Source organism: Limanda limanda, chromosome 12 (genome assembly GCF_963576545.1).
Source record: "Limanda limanda chromosome 12, fLimLim1.1, whole genome shotgun sequence".
NCBI lineage: Eukaryota > Metazoa > Chordata > Actinopteri > Pleuronectiformes > Pleuronectidae > Limanda > Limanda limanda.
The window spans coordinates 25,606,003-25,625,693 of record NC_083647.1 but is presented as its reverse complement, the minus strand read 5'-3'; the positions used below and the strand labels follow the sequence as shown (position 1 = coordinate 25,625,693).

Genomic DNA, 19,691 nt, shown 5'->3' with positions numbered 1-19,691 from the left:
GATAGTATCGCGGGCGCAAAATATCGCAATACTGAACAGAATCTATTTTTTCCCCCACCACTACTTTCTGGTCATGCTCGAGGCTAACAGGGTTCTGGAAGAGCGTTTTAAAGATCAAGTCGGAGGTTCTAGGTGTAGCTATCACTCCCTGCCCGCTCATTGCTATTTTTGGAGTTCCCTCAAATTATTCAGAATTCCGTAAGCAGACATTAGATGTTTTAGCATTTGCCTTTCTGATTGTCCGCTAGTGGTGGGGGAAAAAATCGATTCTGTTGAGTATCGCGATATTTTAGTTACTATATCTCCACTGCAGGAGATAAAGTAACGGCCCAGAGGAACTTTAACATCTGAGCATGTTGACCAACTCCTTTTTCTGGACCAAAATGCCAATATTCCCAAATTAATTTAACATTCATCCAACTGGACTGGACGCTAGTAGTACACATTTGTTTATTTTTCTCAATTTGATTGAAGCTCTAGGTTACTCTTATTTATATGATTATTCTCAGGTTTATGTTACTCTATTATGTCTGCTTGATGTTACTGTATTTAAATAATTGTAAGTTATGTGCTGGGAGCTCAGTGTTCATGTGAGAGGTCTCCTATTCAGAAAATAATTACAAAGGTCCTGTGTCCTGAATGTTCAAGGACAAAGTTTTTGCACTTCAGTTAATGTGGAGAAGACAATGTTGTTCACAGAATTAAATGTGACATTTGAAGTGAGTCTTATTTTCCTCATTTTGTGTAATGCCTTTGAATAATATGGGGGACATGAATCGCAATATATCGCAGAATCGAATCGCAATACTATTGAATCATAGCCCAAATATCGCAATACTATTGAATCGTAGCCCAAATATCGCAATACTATTGAATTGTCACATTTTTGCCAAGTCATGTAGAGAAGAAAGAGAGAGGAGAGAAGATTTCCCGGAGGTGGACACTGGGCCTGAAGGCAGCATGGTGACCTCAGTAGAACACGTCCTCACCTTGAGGTTCTGTCCATCGAAGGGCAGCGAGCCGCTGACCAGCGTGTAGAGGATGACCCCGAGACTCCACACGTCCACCTCCGGCCCGTCGTACTTCTTCCCCTGGAACAGCTCGGGCGCCGCGTAGGGGGGCGAGCCGCAGAACGTGTCCAGCTTGTTGCCCATGGTGAACTCGTTGCTGAAGCCGAAGTCGGCGATCTTGATGTTCATGTCGGCGTCGAGCAGCAGGTTCTCCGCCTGCAGGCACACAGAGGAAGGTCAAAGGTCACGACCCTCGTTTAAGTGAAGTTCTGGTCTGAAGGACTTTAAAACCGTCTTTTTGACTTTTGAATGTGATAAATTCAGTTTCACCGGGAACTCAAACTGCAGATGAGCAGAGTTCGCCGTGATTTTTTATAACAATGAGCTGAATTAATTGGTGACAAAAGATATTAAAAAGGCTTCGAGAACAAAACGTGTCTTATTATGTCTTTACTGTGGATTTAAATTAAACAGATTAAAACTCATGACCTTCATAGAAAAGTGAAACTCATTAATTCTTGTCTGTACAGTTGTTTCCTGTGTGAAACTCAAAATGAAACCAGATATTATTATTTTTTTACATGGATGTAAAGTTATTGATCAAGTCGTCTTGCTCACGATAAGAAAGATATTTCCTCAATATTATAAAATATTCCTTTAATTGTTTAATATATAAAAATGATAAAAAGAAAAATGCCGATCACATTTGGTCAAGAGACAAAAAAATTATCAAATCACTTGTTCCTTTTACAAACCTACAGGTAATTTATTTAAAATAATGATAAAAGCAGTAAATGTGCAGTTGGAGCTGATCTGATCAAACTGTGAACGTCTCCGATGTGAATGAAACTCTTCAAAAAGAAAAGAGACGAACATCTGCTCCTTCGCTGCTGTGGGCGAAAGACTAATGAGGGAGACAGACAAAACGAGCAGAAACGTCCACAGAGCCGGAGGAGAGGAGGAGAGGAGGAGAGGAGGAGATGAGGAGAGGAGGACCAGAGGTAAGGAGGAGAGGAAGACAGGAAGACAGGAGGAGAGGACGAGAGGAGGAGAGGAGGAGGAGAGGAGGAGAGGAAGACCAGAGGAGAGGAAGAGAGGAGGAGAGGAGGAGAGGAAGACAGGAGAGGAGGAGGACAGGAGGAGAGGAGGACAGGAGGGCAAGAGGAGAGGAGGACAGGAGGACAGGAAGAGAGGAGGAGAGGAGGACAAGAGGACAAGAGGACAGGAGGAGGGGAGGAGAGGAGGAGAAGAGAGGGGAGGAAGAGAGGAGGACAGGAGGAGAGGAGAGGAGGAGAGGAGGAGGAGAGAGGGGAGGAAGACAGGAGGACAGGAGGAGAGGAGGAGAAGAGGAGAAGAGGAGAAGAGGAGGAGAGGAGGAGAGGAGGAGAGGAGGAGAGGAGGACAGGAGGACAGGAGGACAGGAGGACAGGAGGACAGGAGGAGAGGAGGAGAGGAGGAGAGGAAAGGAGGAGGACAGGAAGAGAGGAGGAGAGGAGGACAGGAGGACAAGAGGAGAGGAGGACAGGAGGACAGGAGGACAAGAGGAGAGGAGGAGAGGAGGACAGGAGGAGAGGAGGAGAGGAGGAGGAGAGGAAGAGAGGAGGAGGAGAGGAGGACAGGAGGACAGGAGGAGAGGAAGAGAGGAGGAGGAGAGGAGAGGAGGACAGGAGGAGAGGATGAGAGGAGGAGAGGAGAGGAGAGGAGAGGAGAGGAGAGGAGAGGAGAGGAGGACAGGAGGAGAGGAGAGGAGAGGAGGACAGGAGGAGAGGAGAGGAGGACAGGAGGAGAGGACAGGAGGACAGGAGGAGAGGAGGAGAGGAGGAGAGGAGGAGAAGAGGACAGGAGGACAGGAGGACCAGGGGACAGGAGGACAGGAGGACAGGAGGACAGGAGGACAGGAGGACAGGAGGACAGGAGGACAGGAGGAGAGGAGGAGAGGAGGACAGGAGGACAGGAGGAGAGGAGGAGAGGAGGAGAGGAGGAGAGGAGGACAGGAGGAACGGAGGACAGGAGGAGAGGAGGACCAGAGGACAGGAGGAGAGGAGGAGGAGAGGAGGACAGGAGGACAGGAGGACAGGAGGACAGGAGGAGAGGAGGAGAGGAGGAGAGGAGGAGAGGAGGACCAGAGGTAAGGAGGAGAGGAAGACAGGAAGACAGGAGGAGAGGACGAGAGGAGGAGAGGAGGAGGAGAGGAGGAGAGGAAGACCAGAGGAGAGGAAGAGAGGAGGAGAGGAGGAGAGGAAGACAGGAGGAGAGGAGGAGGACAGGAGGAGAGGAGGACAGGAGGGCAAGAGGAGAGGAGGACAGGAGGACAGGAAGAGAGGAGGAGAGGAGGACAAGAGGACAAGAGGACAGGAGGAGGGGAGGAGAGGAGGAGAAGAGAGGGGAGGAAGAGAGGAGGACAGGAGGAGAGGAGAGGAGGAGAGGAGGAGGAGAGAGGGGAGGAAGACAGGAGGACAGGAGGAGAGGAGGAGAAGAGGAGAAGAGGAGAAGAGGAGGAGAGGAGGAGAGGAGGAGAGGAGGACAGGAGGACAGGAGGACAGGAGGACAGGAGGACAGGAGGAGAGGAGGAGAGGAGGAGAGGAAAGGAGGAGGACAGGAAGAGAGGAGGAGAGGAGGACAGGAGGACAAGAGGAGAGGAGGACAGGAGGACAGGAGGACAAGAGGAGAGGAGGAGAGGAGGACAGGAGGAGAGGAGGAGAGGAGGAGGAGAGGAAGAGAGGAGGAGGAGAGGAGGACAGGAGGACAGGAGGAGAGGAAGAGAGGAGGAGGAGAGGAGAGGAGGACAGGAGGAGAGGATGAGAGGAGGAGAGGAGAGGAGAGGAGAGGAGAGGAGAGGAGAGGAGGACAGGAGGAGAGGAGAGGAGAGGAGGACAGGAGGAGAGGAGAGGAGGACAGGAGGAGAGGACAGGAGGACAGGAGGAGAGGAGGAGAGGAGGAGAGGAGGAGAAGAGGACAGGAGGACCAGGGGACAGGAGGACAGGAGGACAGGAGGACAGGAGGACAGGAGGACAGGAGGACAGGAGGACAGGAGGACAGGAGGAGAGGAGGAGAGGAGGACAGGAGGACAGGAGGAGAGGAGGAGAGGAGGAGAGGAGGAGAGGAGGACAGGAGGAACGGAGGACAGGAGGAGAGGAGGACCAGAGGACAGGAGGAGAGGAGGAGGAGAGGAGGACAGGAGGACAGGAGGACAGGAGGAGAGGAGGAGAGGAGGACCAGAGGACAGAAGGACAGGAGGAGAGGAGGACAGGAGGAGAGGAGGACAGAAGGACAGGAGGACAGGAGGAGAGGAGGAACGGAGGACAGGAGGAGAGGAGGAGAGGAGGAGAGGAGGAGAGGAGAGGAGGAGAGGAGGAGAGGAGGACCAGAGGACAGGAGGACAGGAGGACAAGAGGAGAGGAGGAGAGGAGGACAAGAGGAGAGGAGGACAGGAGGACAGGAGGACAGGAGGAGAGGAGGAGAGGAGGACAGGAGGAGAGGAGGAGAGGAGGACCAGAGGACAGGAGGACAGGAGGACAGGAGGAGAGGAGGAGAGGAGGAGAGGAGGAGAGGAGGACAGGAGGAGAGGAGGACAAGAGGACAAGAGGAGAGGAGGACAGGAGGACAGGAGGACCAGAGGACAGGAGGACCGGAGGACAGGGAGGAGGACAGGAGGAGAGGAGGACAGGAGGAGAGGAGAGGAGGACAGGAGGACAGGAGGACAGGAGGACCGGAGGACAGGAGGACAGGAGGACAGGAGGACAGGAGGACAGGAGGACAGGAGTGAGACACTGAGGCTCATCACCACTTGGTTGGAAACAAGGAGATCAAAACACTAAATTACGCCTCTTCGCATAAAGAGGCTTAAAGTCGAGTCTGTTCTGTGGACATGTGTTATATTTTGCATACGAAGGAGGCGCAGGAGGAGGAGGCGCAGGGAGAGGAGGCGCAGGGAGAAGAAGCTGCTCCTCGTGCCCCCCCCACCCCCCCCTCCTCATGGATCATTCATGAAGCTCCACAGAGGACACGGTGAAGACGTACGGAGGAAGAGCGGAAACACGGCCTCCTCTTCCTCAAGTGACTCCAAAGATAAAAATACAGAAGCATCAATATTTATACGTGGAGAGGAGACGTGCGTCACGGCTGTGAGAGGGAGGAGCTTCACTTACACCAGAACACGTGAGCAGCTCCTGACTGCTTGTATGTTTGGAAAGCAGGGACTCATTAGCAGCATGTGCAGAGTTTTGGGAATCAAGCGCACCCGTGTTAAAGTCGGGTGGGATTCTGGGAGTTTAAGATGAGTAATGAAACACTGACGTCAGCTCTCTGCACCGTGACCTTTCTCTCCAATATGAGTCAGAGGAAATTAGCTTCAAAGGTGGAAACACTTCTGATTTTAGTATTAATACGCAGAATAAATGTGGATTTTAGTTCTATACTGAAAATTAATATATGAAGCTCCTGCAGCCTGGAAACATCAGATACAAGTCCTGTTTAAAGCATCTTAAATATCAAAGAACAGCATTGGTGAACATGCTTAATAAAAAATCCTGTGAAAATGGAATGTGTTTGGTCAGTTAATATGAAATATAAATGTGATGCATTTTGTTTACACTATATAAATGGTTAATTGCCACCAAATCTAATCCAATTATCACTAAATAAGTCATTTCGCAGGTTACTTTTGTTTATAATCTGTATTTGTGTTTTCATTTATGCTTCTTGGTAGATTTGATGCTCCATCATTTCATCCTTCTGGACAATATTGATACTAAATCAGTTTTGTCTCTTTCTTGTTTGGATTTTTTAATATCACCGTTCTCAAAAGACTTGAATCCAAAAGAAAACTGATGTTTCTAAAATGATGACAACAGAATTGATTCTTTCTAACGTCCCATCATGCAGCTGCATGAGGAAATTAGCCTCAAAAGGTGGAAAAACTGATGATTTTAGTATTAATACGCAGAATAAATGTGGATTTTAGTTGAATATGAAAATTAATATATGAAGCTCCTGCAGCAAAAAACTCGGATATAATCAATAAGTCCTGTTTGAAGCATCTTATATCAAAGAACAGCATTGGTGAACATGCTTAATAACTAATCCTGTGAAACTGGAATGTGTTTGCTCAGTTAAGATGAAATAGAAATGTGATGCATTTTGTTTACACTATATAAACGGTCAATTGCCACCAGATCTAATCCAATTATCACTAAATAAATCATTTCAGAGGTTACTTTTGTTTTTAATCTGGATTTGTGTTTTCATTTGTGCTTCTTGGTAGATTTGATGCTCCATCATTTCATCCTTCTGGACATTATTGATACTAAATCAGTTTTGTCTCTTTCTTGCTTGGATTTTTTTAAATATCACTGTTCCCAAAAGACCTGAATCCCAAAGAAAACTGATGTTTCTAAAATGATGACCAAACAGAATTTATTCTTTCTAACGTCCCATCATGCAGCTGCATGAGGAAATTAGCCTCAAAAGGTGGAAACACTGATGATTTCAGTACTAATACGCAGAATAAATGTGGATTTTAGTTGAATATGAAAATTAATACATGAAGCTCCTGCAGCAAATACTCGGATATAATCAATAAGTCCTGTTTAAAGCATCTTATATATCAAAGAACAGCATTGGTGAACATGCTTAATAACAAATCCTGTGAAACTGGATGTGTTTGGTCAGTTAAGATGAAATATAAATGTGATGCATTTTGTTTACACTATATAAACGGTCAATTGCCCCAAATCTGTTCTAATTATCAATAAATTAGTCATTTCAGAGGTTATTTTTGTTTTTAATCTGATTTTTTGTTGTCATTTATGCTTCTTGTTAGATTTGTGTCTCCATCATTTCATCCTTCTGGACATTATTGATACTAAATCAGTTTTGTCTCTTTCTTGCTTGGATTTTTTAAATATCACTGTTCTCAAAAGACTTGAATCCCAAAGAAAACTGATGTTTCTAAAATGATGACAAAACAGAATTGATTCTTTCCAACGTCCCATCATGCAGCTGCATGAGGAAATTAGCCTCAAAAGGTGGAAACACTGATGATTTTAGTATTAATACGCAGAATAAATGTGGATTTTAGTTGAATATGAAAATTAATATATGAAGCTCCTGCAGCAAATACTCGGATATAATCAATAAGTCCTGTTTAAAGCATCTTATATATCAAAGAACAGCATTGGTGAACATGCTTAATAATTAATCCTGTGAGACTGGATGCGTTTGGTCAGTTAAGATGAAATATAAATATGATGCATTTTGTTTACACTGTATAAACGGTCAATTGCCCCAAATCTGTTCTAATTATCAATAAATAAGTCATTTCAGAGGTTATTTTTGTTTTTAATCTGATTTTGTGTTTTCATTTGTGCTTCTTGTTAGATTTATAAACTGTTCCTACATCAGGTGCTCCATCATTTCATACTTCTGGACATTATTGATACTAAATTCTCTTTCTTCTAACGTCCTATCATGCATCTGCATTATAGGAACAGATCAGAGATAATCTGCTAATGACGAGAGTTCAAACCCGGATGTTTTGTCCCTGAACTCACCTTGAGGTCTCTGTGAACAATGTGCTTCTGGTGACAGTACTGCACCGCCGATACGATCTGCACAAGAGGAGAGAGAGGAGAGAGGAGCAGAGTTCAGTTCAGCGTCTGTGTTCTCGAGCTGTGATGAAGGATGTGGTCGAGGAGGAAGTGAGGTCGACGCTGAAGACGAGAAGCAACGCAGGTGGCGCCCAACACGTCGAGGGAACGGTTTCCTTTGTGCAGAGCTTCTCTAAACACAGTGATTCAACATTTTAACAGTGGTATAGAAAAGCTAAAAATATGTGGTTCCTACATTCACTCTAATCCTCGTTTTGAATATTGTGTTGAAATGAATCTTGAAAACATTCACACTTTTTAACTCTGTAGAAACACACAGGTTGAAACTTAAAACAGTCACCATGCATCCTCCAGGTTAGCAGACGTCCCATCTGCTAACATGGAGGAGGCAGGTTCATGACCTACACTGCAGCCAGCCACCAGGGGGCGATTGAGCAGTTCTGGCTTTGCTTCATAGCGTCTATCTTTATATTCAGTGGACAAACAGTGTCTCAATTCTGTGTTACATTAACACACATAACAGTATATTGCATATTCCACATCTCCATTCCTCTCCTGCTTTGCATTTAACTTTTTATATCTTGTATATATATATTTGTTTTATATACAGTTATTTCTTTCTGATGTGAAGTACTAATTGTGTTTTTATGCTTTATGTTAAATGTATGCAGGTAGGTGTAAAGCTACTTGGCAATAAATCCATTCTGATTCTGATTCTGATAAAAAAGTTTCTTGATGAACTAATTTAAAAATTTCAGTTTCTTTGGCTCCTTCAAACATGAGTCAGTGACTTTGGACAGTGTGTGAAAGACGTTCAGAGACGTCTCTCATCCGTCTCGTCTCTGCAGCGTCTGTTGTGAGGACATGAGGACGGGGGGGTGGGAGGGGGTGGGGGAGCAGAGGTGTGAAACCAGAACACTGCAGGCGGAAGGAAAAGCTGGGTACCTGTCTAAATTTAGCCCTGGCCTCTTTTTCCTTCATTCGTCCGTGTGCAACCAGGTAGTCGAACACTTCTCCTGCAGGAGAGAGAGAGAGAGGAGAGAGAGAGAGCGGGTGAGACGATGACTCAGGTGCTGGAGAGGGAGGAAGACTAGTGAAGAACAGAGAGAGAAACTAAACGTCTGTCACAAGCAGACAGATATAACTTCAGTTCTCCACGCAGCTGCAGCTTCACCATGTGCTCGGCTCCCGGGGGTTCGACGACCACGCTGAGGCGAGAGCGGCGCTGCTTCTTCCTCACGGAGATTCTCCTGCAGGCGCCAAGCTGCGGCCGTGTGCTCCAGCAGCAGCAGCTTCGCCGCGCCCACACTCCAACACTTCCAGGCAAAACGTGACCACGCTTACTCATGTGCTAATTGAACTCGAGTGGCTTGTGCGTGTGTGTACGTGTATCCATATTGATGCTAAAATAAAAGAATACCACAAAGACGCCTCCCACACGTTCCCTGAATCCTCGAAGCCCGCCCACTCTCCCGGGGCCGACCTGCAGGGGCGGGCGCCGCGAGCGGTTCTGTGCTTCACGGCTTCAGAGGAGCGACGACTCATCACCGGTCTGTGACTCAACGGCTAAAGACAGAATGTGCTCCGACAACACTTCACGTGTCGGAGCTGCAGGAGCACAGAGAGGAGAGCAGGGGTCACAACCAGGAAGGAGGAGGAGGAGCTTCCACGGTGGGAAGTAGAAGATACTTCGAGTCTTAGTCAGACTTGAATTGGAATCGTTTAAATACAAGGTCACGTGTCACAGCTGATTGGAAACCTGATGTGTACGTGACAGTATTTAGATGTTTCTGCACCATCAGCACTTTAAGGATGGCGCATGCTTCTTTACGTGCTTCCGTATCCCTTCTTACGTGCTTAAGTGCGTCGCCCAATTTTTCTAACTAGACGACAAAGCTCCGCAAGCGTCACGTAGCCGGCAAGGCTGTGATTGGTCTGCTAACTACATCATTTCCGGAGTCGCATTTCCGGTTCATGCCCGATAATACCGGCGGAAACCACGGAAGATTTAGAAGAACGAATATGGACCAAATAGAAGCGCACTTGGTAGAAGAGATCCCAAACTATGACGAAGAGCCGACTTCGACAAAAAACAGTACTCCGCCTAGTGTTCTGACGGGGAATTGCATGGCAACACGCGCAACGCTTTGGAGAACCATGAATGACCACGAGTCCTGCGTCACAGCTGCGTTCAAGGTCGCAGACGCCGTTGCGGAAGCATGCGTCGGCCTTAAGAATCTAATGTAATTGGCCGATTATCTTCGTTCCCATCTCAGTGCTAATGTCATTTCTTCTTCTTCCTCCTCAAAGTTGTTGCTCTCCTCTTGGCTCAGAATTGGACCTTTCCAGGAAATCAATGACTTTTGAGGTTTTGTGTATGTGTGATAGTAGACACACACACTCTAACACACACACTACAGACCCGGTATCCTTGCACCTCTGGACTCTCCCTCTGACCTCTGACTTAACAAGTTAACAATAAACACCAACACTCATCAGAAGTTATTAGGACACGTTTTGATGTTTAATTTGTGTTTCTTTGATTTCAAATTGTTATTTTCAGGAAACTTTATAGAGTTATCATGAAATAAAAGGACTCATAATTAAATGTTAGGCTTAACTCAAGTGCATTTCTTTCTTTTCTGCATCCAAAGTGCATTTTAATGTATTTGTTTCTATTTCATTAAATAAGAAAGAGTTCGATAAACTCAGATTCGTGTGCATTGTACCTTTTAGAAAGAATTGGAATCTGCAGAGTACACACTGCTCCCTACATCTCTAAATTATTAACACGCACATTTATCACATTTGGTGTTAATAAATTATACCTGGACCCAGGGAGCAGAATGTACTGAGCAGATTTCTACTCATTATATCTGTTCACATCTCTACAGCAGCCGTGGATCTGTTCTATCTGTTGATTTGTGATTCACAGTTTCATTTACAGTCGTGTTGTCTTGTGTCCGTCTCACCTCCGCTGGCGTATTCCATCACCAGGTAGAGCGTCCTCTCCGTCTCTATCACTTCAAACAGCTTGACTGGAAGACAGAGGGGGAATCGTTAACTCAATTATGTCTGAAGATGGGAGCGATTCTGACAGAGGCAGTAACGAATTCATGAACACGATCTCAAATACAGTTTCCGAACAGATGCCCAGAGAATCGGGGGGGGGGGGGAGTCACGTGGACCGGTGAGGATGTCGTGATCATCCCGAGCCGAGCAGCATTCAATATTTACTGTACAGTCCAAAAACTGTTTTCACTGCAGTGTGTGTACAGCTCCCAGATATAAAAGATTGTGTGATGATCGGCTGAGGGCTGCACTGCTAAATATAGACGAGGTGGGAAGGAAGACAAAGACGGAGTATGTGAGAGAGTGTGTGAGCGGAGGAAGAGCTTAACATCATCCTGGTAATTGTACTCACATTCATACAAGAGGAAACATAAGAGCAACGGAAATTAAAAGTAATCAAGGAGGAATCCAGACCTGTTCTGAATGTGATTTACTTATTGGGTAACCAGGAAAAAACACATGTTGTCTAATAAAACAATGTTCCTCCTTTCATGGAGTTTATTTTATTTATATTCTTTACCTCCAACAAACAGGTTTTCACTGATCTGGTGGTTTGAACATTGTGAGAGAAGATGTGTTTTTGACATTGTCGCTTATTTTCGAGAGAATAATTCATGGATTTTTTATGAAAACTAAAAAACAGGCATATTTAAGGAGCTGCTTTCTGTGTGTATGTGTATGTGTATGTGTGTGTCTGCGTCTGAATAAAAATCTGGACCAAGAGGATTTAAATGTGGTTTAGAAACGTGCTCTGGTTTGTCTCGTTCGGACCGAAACCATTTGCCGTACAAATTATTTATGAAGTAATAAATAATCGAGGACATTCTATTTTATTATTAATTCAAGGTCAGATGCATTAAAGGAAACGTGGAGCGTGTTTCATGGACAGATCGTCGGGGGTTTAAAAGTGCAGATGAACCTGTGGTGTCATGTGACCGTCCAGGGACAGAAAGGTCAAAGGTCAGAGCCCTGCATGTTACAGTCTGTGAAAAGTTTGACCACTTGTGTGAATGGACATTTCCACTCACCTATATTCGGATGATTCAAGATCTTCATTATTCTAACTTCTCTGAAGAGCTGGAACGAAAAACAGAGAAAATAGACTTTTAGAATTCACTCTGCAGGTTTTAAGATTCAACAATTAAGAAACATTTCAACACAGTTAACAGGAATATTTAGATTCGGTGGAAACGTATGAAACAAAAAACAAAACCTCAGGATAAGGAAAACAGTGACACACATACTGAGCCATGAAGCCACATTATTGAACTGTTCAAGATTAAAACAAAGATCCTTTAAAGACGAATCAATCTGACAAACACGACCTGGGTCACTCAGGTCAAAGTTTTTAAATATAGACGTGTGCTGTCTGTCGACCTCGTGATGTAACTTCCAAACAAAGAGCTTGAGCTCTACAGACAAAATCCATTTTTAGACTCATTGTCAACCTGTCGTTTCTCTCTAATAAACCAGAAGAACAATTGGGGAACAGATTATTCGACAAATATCTTGAATTAATTCAGCTACAGTAAGAATAAGATTTCTTACAATAATTGTAAGTTGCATTTGAAAGGAATTTACGAAACAAAATTAGCAGATTAATCAATAATGACAGTTTTAGGCGATAGTTAAATTGTTAAAGCCAGATTCTTCTGTCCCGCTCTCGTATCTTAAAGACGATGAGACACGTGATCAGGTTTCCCCGTCAACATTGCAATTCTTCTTCTTGGCTCACTCCTATTCTTAGACATCGGATCATGTGTTCACAGAGCCCAACACTGGTCCTTGTGCTCGCCAATGTCAAAGCACTTATCAAGAAAACGTGATAATTGTGTGTCTCTGCCGCATCGTCACGACGACAGGAGTCCCCGAAGCACAGGGACGGTTTAATCCAGCCGGGGATGGAGAGGAGGATGTGAATGAAGTTAAACATGCAGCGTCACATCTTCCCACCTCTCACTAATAATAACACACGCTGTCGCCACACGCCCGGCTGCCCGTCAGCATCACAGCGACCAGACGATCAGATCTGTAACGGCCGAGAATGCTTCTTAGTCTTCGGCTGCACGAGCCACAGAGAGAGATCTGAGTGCCATTCATTATGGATCCGCTGTTAACTACACCTCAGCCTCTTCCCTTCCATGAAAATATAGAAAGGCATCAATAGTTCATGAGGGGGGAGCAGTCGGTGTTCTGGTTCGAGGGATGAGGAACAAATCGTGGGGCTGAGCTGAAAGAAACAGGCTGTTTCCACTGGTTCCAGATCATCAGGGTCAAAAATCTGGTCTTATAATCAGTAGTTTGCTTTTAAAAGCCTCGTAAAACAAAGAACAACCGTTATTTTAAGAATTAAATGTAGACATTTCATCAGATGTATGGTACGATATGTGTGAAACTCAACATACTTCCACAAATTCACAACAACTGAGGGTTTTCAACTGGAAAAATTTGGTGCGGTTTTTTATTACACCTAAAGTCAGCGGTAAAGCATCTTCAACACCCCAACCATGTTGGAGACAGTGTGGCTGCTTAGAAGCACACCACACGCATATTTTTTGGAGTTGTGAAAAACTGAAGTCATTTTGGAAAGAGGTACATTTAATCTTAATTAATGTGCTTGGATATAAGATCCCTTTGTCATGCACTGTCTTGTACTTAGGTCACATTTCACTGGTTACTATACAGAGGGACAGATATTTGGTAAAAGTACTCCTTACAGCAGCAAGGAAAACCATAACTAGAAGCTGGTATAAACCTGATTCACCTAAACAGCAACAATGGTTTGATGTCATTCAGGAAATAAGGACAATGGAACGACTGACTTGTGTGATACGTTTGAAGTTAGATTTGTATGCTAAGAGATGGCAGAAGTGGATACTTTACTTCGACGAACTATAAGGACACTGGCTCACAGTCTGTTTGCCTTCAAGTGTAAGGCAGCTACTTGAGCTGCGCTTAATCTTTACATAGGTATGTATTTCATCTTTTTATCTACACCAAGTTTTCCCGCAGGCTCCGTTTTTGTTTGTTTTTGTTATAATTGTTTGTTCATTACTGTATGTTTGTTTTATCTGCACTGAATTAACATCTGCAAGTTGATCTTACTATGTGTAGTTGAGATGTGCTAAAAACTCAATAAAAACTAAAGTATAAAAAAAAAGAACAACCGTTATTTTGAATGATGTACAATTAAAAATCATCATGATGGGATCAAATCATGAAGCTGAAACATCTTTAGAAAAACCTTCATTTGATCATTGATACCAAACTTCATAAATACACCGTCTAGTTTTTTTAATATACAATCTCTCGTCTATTAAGAAAACATTGTTGAAAGACGCTCATTCTAAATCACGTCAAATAAATTCTACGTATTAATATTAATGGTGTAAAATGGAAAATCAAGCAAATCATCTCATTTTACATGAGAAATCACTGAATTGAAAATTATATTTTTGTGTGCTATAAAATAATAAAATCCTCTTCTTGTTGTTGTTAATCTATCTGTGATCTTTAAATTCTTGAAACAAACAAAGCCAGTTAAGTGAACCTGGAGCCAGAGTGACAGTAAACACAGGTCTGATGACAGAATCGAACCCACGGCCCCTCAGACCCGTTGCTGCTCCTGTCCCGCTGTCACAAGCAAAAGTTCAGATCATTTTCTGACGGCTTTTGAAATAATTCTGGGAAATGTTGTGAAATAAGCCAGAATCTACACAGAACAGACATGTTTCATATAAATGATGTTATTATTCCTGAGGTTTTCTATGTGTTGTATATCTACATCGTTCTGTGCAGGTCTAGAAACCGGCCTAAACACAAACATACCTCAGTCTGTATCACTGGAAATCACATGATTCCACATTCGTAGCTTAAACAATCAGATTCTCAGAAGAACAGCGGCTGTCGCTTGATAACGAGATAATAAATCTAATTTAATTCCAGTTTCAGAGACGACTGAAGAGTTAATTATGAACTCAGGTCAGAGAGGCCTTGGGGATGGAGTCGACCGGGTTGGAAGCCATGTTCACAAACTGAGCCAGGACGAGTCTGGCTGCTGAGGAGGAGGAGGAGGAGGAGGAGGAGGAGGAGGAGGAGGAGGAGGAGGAGGAGGAGGAGGAGGAGGAGGAGGAGGAGGAGGAGGAGGAGGAGGAGACTGGACCTACAACGTCCTGAAGAGGAGGAAATGATTTCAACTCTTTGTTTCCAAAACGTGATGAGAAGCTTTTCAACAGAAACGCACGAAGGCTCGAAACTGATAAAATGTAAACATGTTATCAACCAAGTCACAAATCAATGTGAACACAATAAACAATATTCTGTTAAATAACTGAACAGGAGGGTAAAGATAAATTAAGTTTATAGTTAAATATTGATCTGAGGATTGTGCTAGATTAAAAAAGTAAGGGAGTCGATTACAATTAATTCTGAGGGAAATGATTAAACAATTACCAAAATAGCTTTTAGATTTTTTTCCTTTATCAAACATCAGTTCATGAAATCAATTAAACTTCTTATATTTAACTTTTCATGCATTAATTTCTGCAAACGGAATATTTATGGGAATTGGACGATTGTTCAAAACTACATTTGAAGACGTCACTTTGGAGGAGGAGGAGGAGGAGTGAGCCTGAGGTCTCCTGCTCTCCGCCTGTGATATGGCTCTGTCCATCATTATTAGGGTTGCAAAATTCCGGGAATATTCAAAGTTGGAAACTTTCCATGGGAATTAACGGGAATATAAGGGAATATACGGGAATTAACGGGAATAAACTGGAAATGTTGTGGGTAATTTATACTAACTGTATTGACCTTGTCATTTACAGACATAAATATAAACATTTTGTTGTGTCATAGGCTGATTTGAGCCCTGAGGAAACTTTGGGCACTTGACTATATGCTTCAGCATCGTTGTGTCATTCTTAACATAGGTCTTTGCACAGTATTTGCAAATGTACACAGCCTTTCCTTCTACATTGGATGGGGTGAAATGTCTCCACACATGAGAGAGTGCACGTGGCATTGTTCTGTAGAATAAGATGAGAAAAAAGTTTGTAAAAAAACACTAATGCAATGCCAGAGATATAAATAGTTAGCCAAACAATTGGAATCGTCTGTAAACATATTTTACAATTGATGGATAAATGAATGGAAATAGTCTAGATGAACAGATGAACAATCCTCAATCAGCATGCTAATATATTTTCACAGTAATATCATGGAAACTTACCTGACTAGTCCTTCACTCTACAGCAGGCCTCAATAGCCCTGTTGTAGAGTGAAGCATGCTGGGAGTTATCTGTGCATGTGATGGAAGAATGCACAGTGGAGGGTTGAAACTCAACGTTTCATACATCTTTAAAATAGAGTTTTGAATGATGTTTTTTATTGCTCGGCGTTTAATTTGCATAGTTTTTTTTTTCTTCAAAATTCCCAAAATTCCCGAGCTTAATATTCCTGTGGAAAGTTTCCGGAAAGTTTCCGCCCCTTTGCAACCCTAATCATTATACTGAAGATTCTCTCCTGAACTTGAGTACAGTGGGATAGATCAGAGCTGGTTGACCGTGTGGACACTGTCAGGTCTGCTCAAAGACACAAACTGTCCAATCAGAAGACAAGAGACAGCTGAGCAGCAGGACACACGTGATGCTGATCGTCCGTCTCTCGGTCGGAGACGAGCACACGAACGTGTCTCTTCTCACTAACTCACCCACTGCCTCTGGTTTCTCTTGGCCCGGCCTGTTCTGGCCTACAGAGCAGATACCAGCTCTCCAACACAAACACGTACATGGGAATACTTTGTCAGGTATGTTGCGCAGTAAACAGAATTAGTGGGAAAAGGCAACAGAGAGAGAGAGAGAGAGGGAGAGGGCGAGAGAGGGATGATTCACTACATAACACAACCATTAGGCCGAGGACAGAAACCTGCCTGTGATCCAGTCATACCAGCACGATGATGCACAGCCGTCCCGGTTACACAACCCGTCCTGTGATCAATACCCTGGCCCCTGCAGGCCGGGTGACACACAGGTCTGAGGGTGAGGCCACGCCCACAGTTGAGTTTCTGGGAGTCTTCGAGGAAAACTCTCCCCTGCTGCTGGTTCCTGTTTAGGTGAACGTGACCTGAATTAGCAGCGAAGCGAGGCTGGTAAACAGAATCCCGTGGGCGCCACACTGGATCGGTTACTGGATGTTTTGTTGGTTTCATCCCACCAGGTCCGAGGCTTCGAGTGGATTCACAACAAATCAGATTCTGAGGCCCTGTGACATCAGAGCTGGATCTCTGATCGGCCCCGGAGGTGATTTCAGTTTAGAGAAAAATAACCAGGCTGCAGTTTCACCCTCAGCACAACTTTCAAAGCAAGCTCTCTCTAAAGCCGAAATGTTATTGTTCTCATCTGAACTGTTCAACCAGAGGGAAGGAAATCTTCAAATGTACTGCTCCAATCACAACAAGGTTTGGGCACTTTGAGGAAATCGGGGGGGTTCTTCTCAGCCATTTGAAGTTATGTGGAAGAAGATTAAACGCTGCAGGTGTAAAGAGAAAAGAACCAAACTTCTGCACCAACTTTCCTTTTGCCAGTTTAGTATAGGGCTGAACGATCAATTGCATTTGCGATTTAATCGCGATATGATAAAACGCGATTTCCTAATCGCAACGTGCGCGATTATAACCTGCGAACGAGAGTAGCGCACCGGGCTGCCGTCCAAACCATTTCATTAACTTCAGGAAACTGTTCATACATGCAGTTGTACTGTTTGACTTTGTGGCCTGTGCATTTCTTCGTTTTTTATTTATAACTTTATTTACTTTGATTTTACAAAGCAGGAGCAGTAAGACACCTATCATTTTAAATCTTATTTAACACTAAATGTATCTAATATTGTGTTGGTCGTATTTAAATCATTCATTACGTTTTGTTGGGGGAAAAAAATTGGATCAAAAAAAAATCGTATATTAAATCGCAATCGCAATATGGGGAAAAAAAATCGCAATTAGATTATTTCCCCAAATCGTTCAGCCCTAGTTTAGTAGTTCAGAAGTTCAATAAAAGACAGAGAATGGAAAGAAAATAAAACAAAAGTTCAAACTATAAATGTGATCGTTGTTGATTAGTTGAGCAATTGATTAAGTTGTCAACAGATATTTTAACTGTTTGATGTTTTTAAGCAAAAATAAAAATGTGTTGCATTTGAAGACTTCAAATCAAGCTCAGGGATGTTGTGATTTCTTGAAATAATCGTCTGACCTGTTGATTAAAAAGTACATGTTGACTTAAACCCAGATATTGATTCGTCTGTGTCTCTATGTGAAGCCGGAGCAGGAGGCCACACTCTGGGTCATTAACTGAACACATCTTCAACCACAGAGGAGAAGACGCCTGCAGCCAAATCTAACATCAAACATCAAAGTTTGTTCTCTGCAGATACTCAGCACACTCCTTGTAAAATGTCCGGTGTAATCGGAAACACCGGTGTTGTTGTTGTTGTGAGTTTATTACCAGGTGATAAACCTTCGAACTATAAATGACGTCAAAGACTTTAGTGACTTCTCCTCAAGCAGAAGAGAGAGAGAGAGAGACCTCCTCCCAGGAGCAGAGTTCAACCAGCTGATCAGTGTTTACATTTAATCAACAACTCCTGGTGCCACACTCCCTCTGTGACCCTTGACCTGGGAGAGCACAAGGAGCAGGCTGAATGAGGACAGAGCAGGAGGAGCAGAGCGGGAGAGGAGAAGAGGAGGAGCAGAGGAGGAGGAGCAGAGCTGGAGAGGAGAGCAGGAGGAGCAGAGGAGGAGAGGAGAGCTGGAGGAGCAGAGCTGGAGGAGGACAGAGCAGGAGGAGCAGAGGAAGAGGAGGAGAGGAGGGAGGAGAGCTGTAGGAGCAGAGCTGGAGGAGCAGAGAGGGAGGAACAGAGAGGAGGAGCAGAACAGGAGGAGCAGAACAGGAGGAGCAGAACAGGAGGACAGAGCTGGGGGAGCAGAGCTCGAGGAGCAGAGAGGAAGAGCAGAGAAGGAGGAGCAGAGCTGGAGGAGAAGAGCTGGAGGAGCAGAGAAGGAGGAGCAGAGCAAGAGGATCAGAGCTGGAGGAGCAGAGCAAGAGGAGCAGAGGAGGAGGTGGAGAGGAGGAGGAGCAGAGGAGGAGGAGCAGAGGAGGAGGAGCAGAGCAGCAGGAGGAGAGCAGCAGGAGGAGAGTGGGAGAGGAGAGCAGGAGGAGGAGAGTGGGAGAGGAGAGCAGGAGGAGCATAGCAAGAGGATTAGAGCTGGAGGAGCAGAGCAAGAGGAGCAGAGGAGGAGGAGCAGAGCAGGAGGAGCAGAGCTGGAGGAGCAGAGCTGGAGGAGCAGAGGGAGAGGAACAGAGCTGGAGGAGCAGAGCAGGAGGAGCAGAGCAAGAGGAGCAGAGGAGGAGCGGAGCAGGAGGAGCAGTTCTCCAGGAGCCGGTGACAGATGTGAGCCTCGACTCCTCCGAACTATTAAGAACTGAGGCTGAAAATAAACATTTGGCTTCAGAGACGATCTCCTCCTTCTCCTCCTCCTCCTCCTCCTTCTCCTCCTCCTCCTTCTCCTCCTCCTCCTCAGCCTCTCGCCAACTCCTCCTGTTACACAACGGGTCAGAACACAGCGGTGCAGGTTCTCCTGCTTCTGCAGAACTCAGAGACAAATCTAAAGAGTAAACACCAGACCCAATCCTGTAAAACTCATCTGAACCTAAACACAACATCGGACAAATCGTGAGCCGGCGATGTTCAGTCGACACAAATCAACCAGAGTCTTAAAATAGCTCGAGCATAAATGTTTTTAAAGGAGACGTTTGTTATTTTCAATTCATCCTTTTGACTCGATATCCAAAGAAAAGACCAGAACGACACGGCCACAGTATTTTCTAACTTCACAAACATCACTGTGCATTTGGTTTCTACTGGTGCTGGGCACAACTGTAATAAGCAAATATTATTACGTGGGAATAATTTGTGGAGCTTGATGAAAAATAAAAATCTGATA

General features: G+C 44.5%; 1 protein-coding gene across 10 annotated transcripts in view; it reads right to left on the bottom strand.

Moving 5' to 3' along the window:
• Positions 1–19,691, bottom strand: part of mark3a (MAP/microtubule affinity-regulating kinase 3a) — a 53,771-nt gene that overhangs the window by 21,923 nt on the left and 12,157 nt on the right. For all 10 annotated transcript variants that reach the window (XM_061082326.1, XM_061082329.1, XM_061082328.1 and 7 more), the window contains exons 4-8: positions 11,719–11,767; positions 10,591–10,656; positions 8,564–8,634; positions 7,562–7,618; positions 990–1,226 (exon numbers count right to left, since the gene is read on the bottom strand). In XM_061082326.1, coding sequence (XP_060938309.1) covers positions 990–1,226; positions 7,562–7,618; positions 8,564–8,634; positions 10,591–10,656; positions 11,719–11,767 — 480 coding nt within the window. The remainder of the gene's footprint in view (positions 1–989; positions 1,227–7,561; positions 7,619–8,563; positions 8,635–10,590; positions 10,657–11,718; positions 11,768–19,691) is intronic.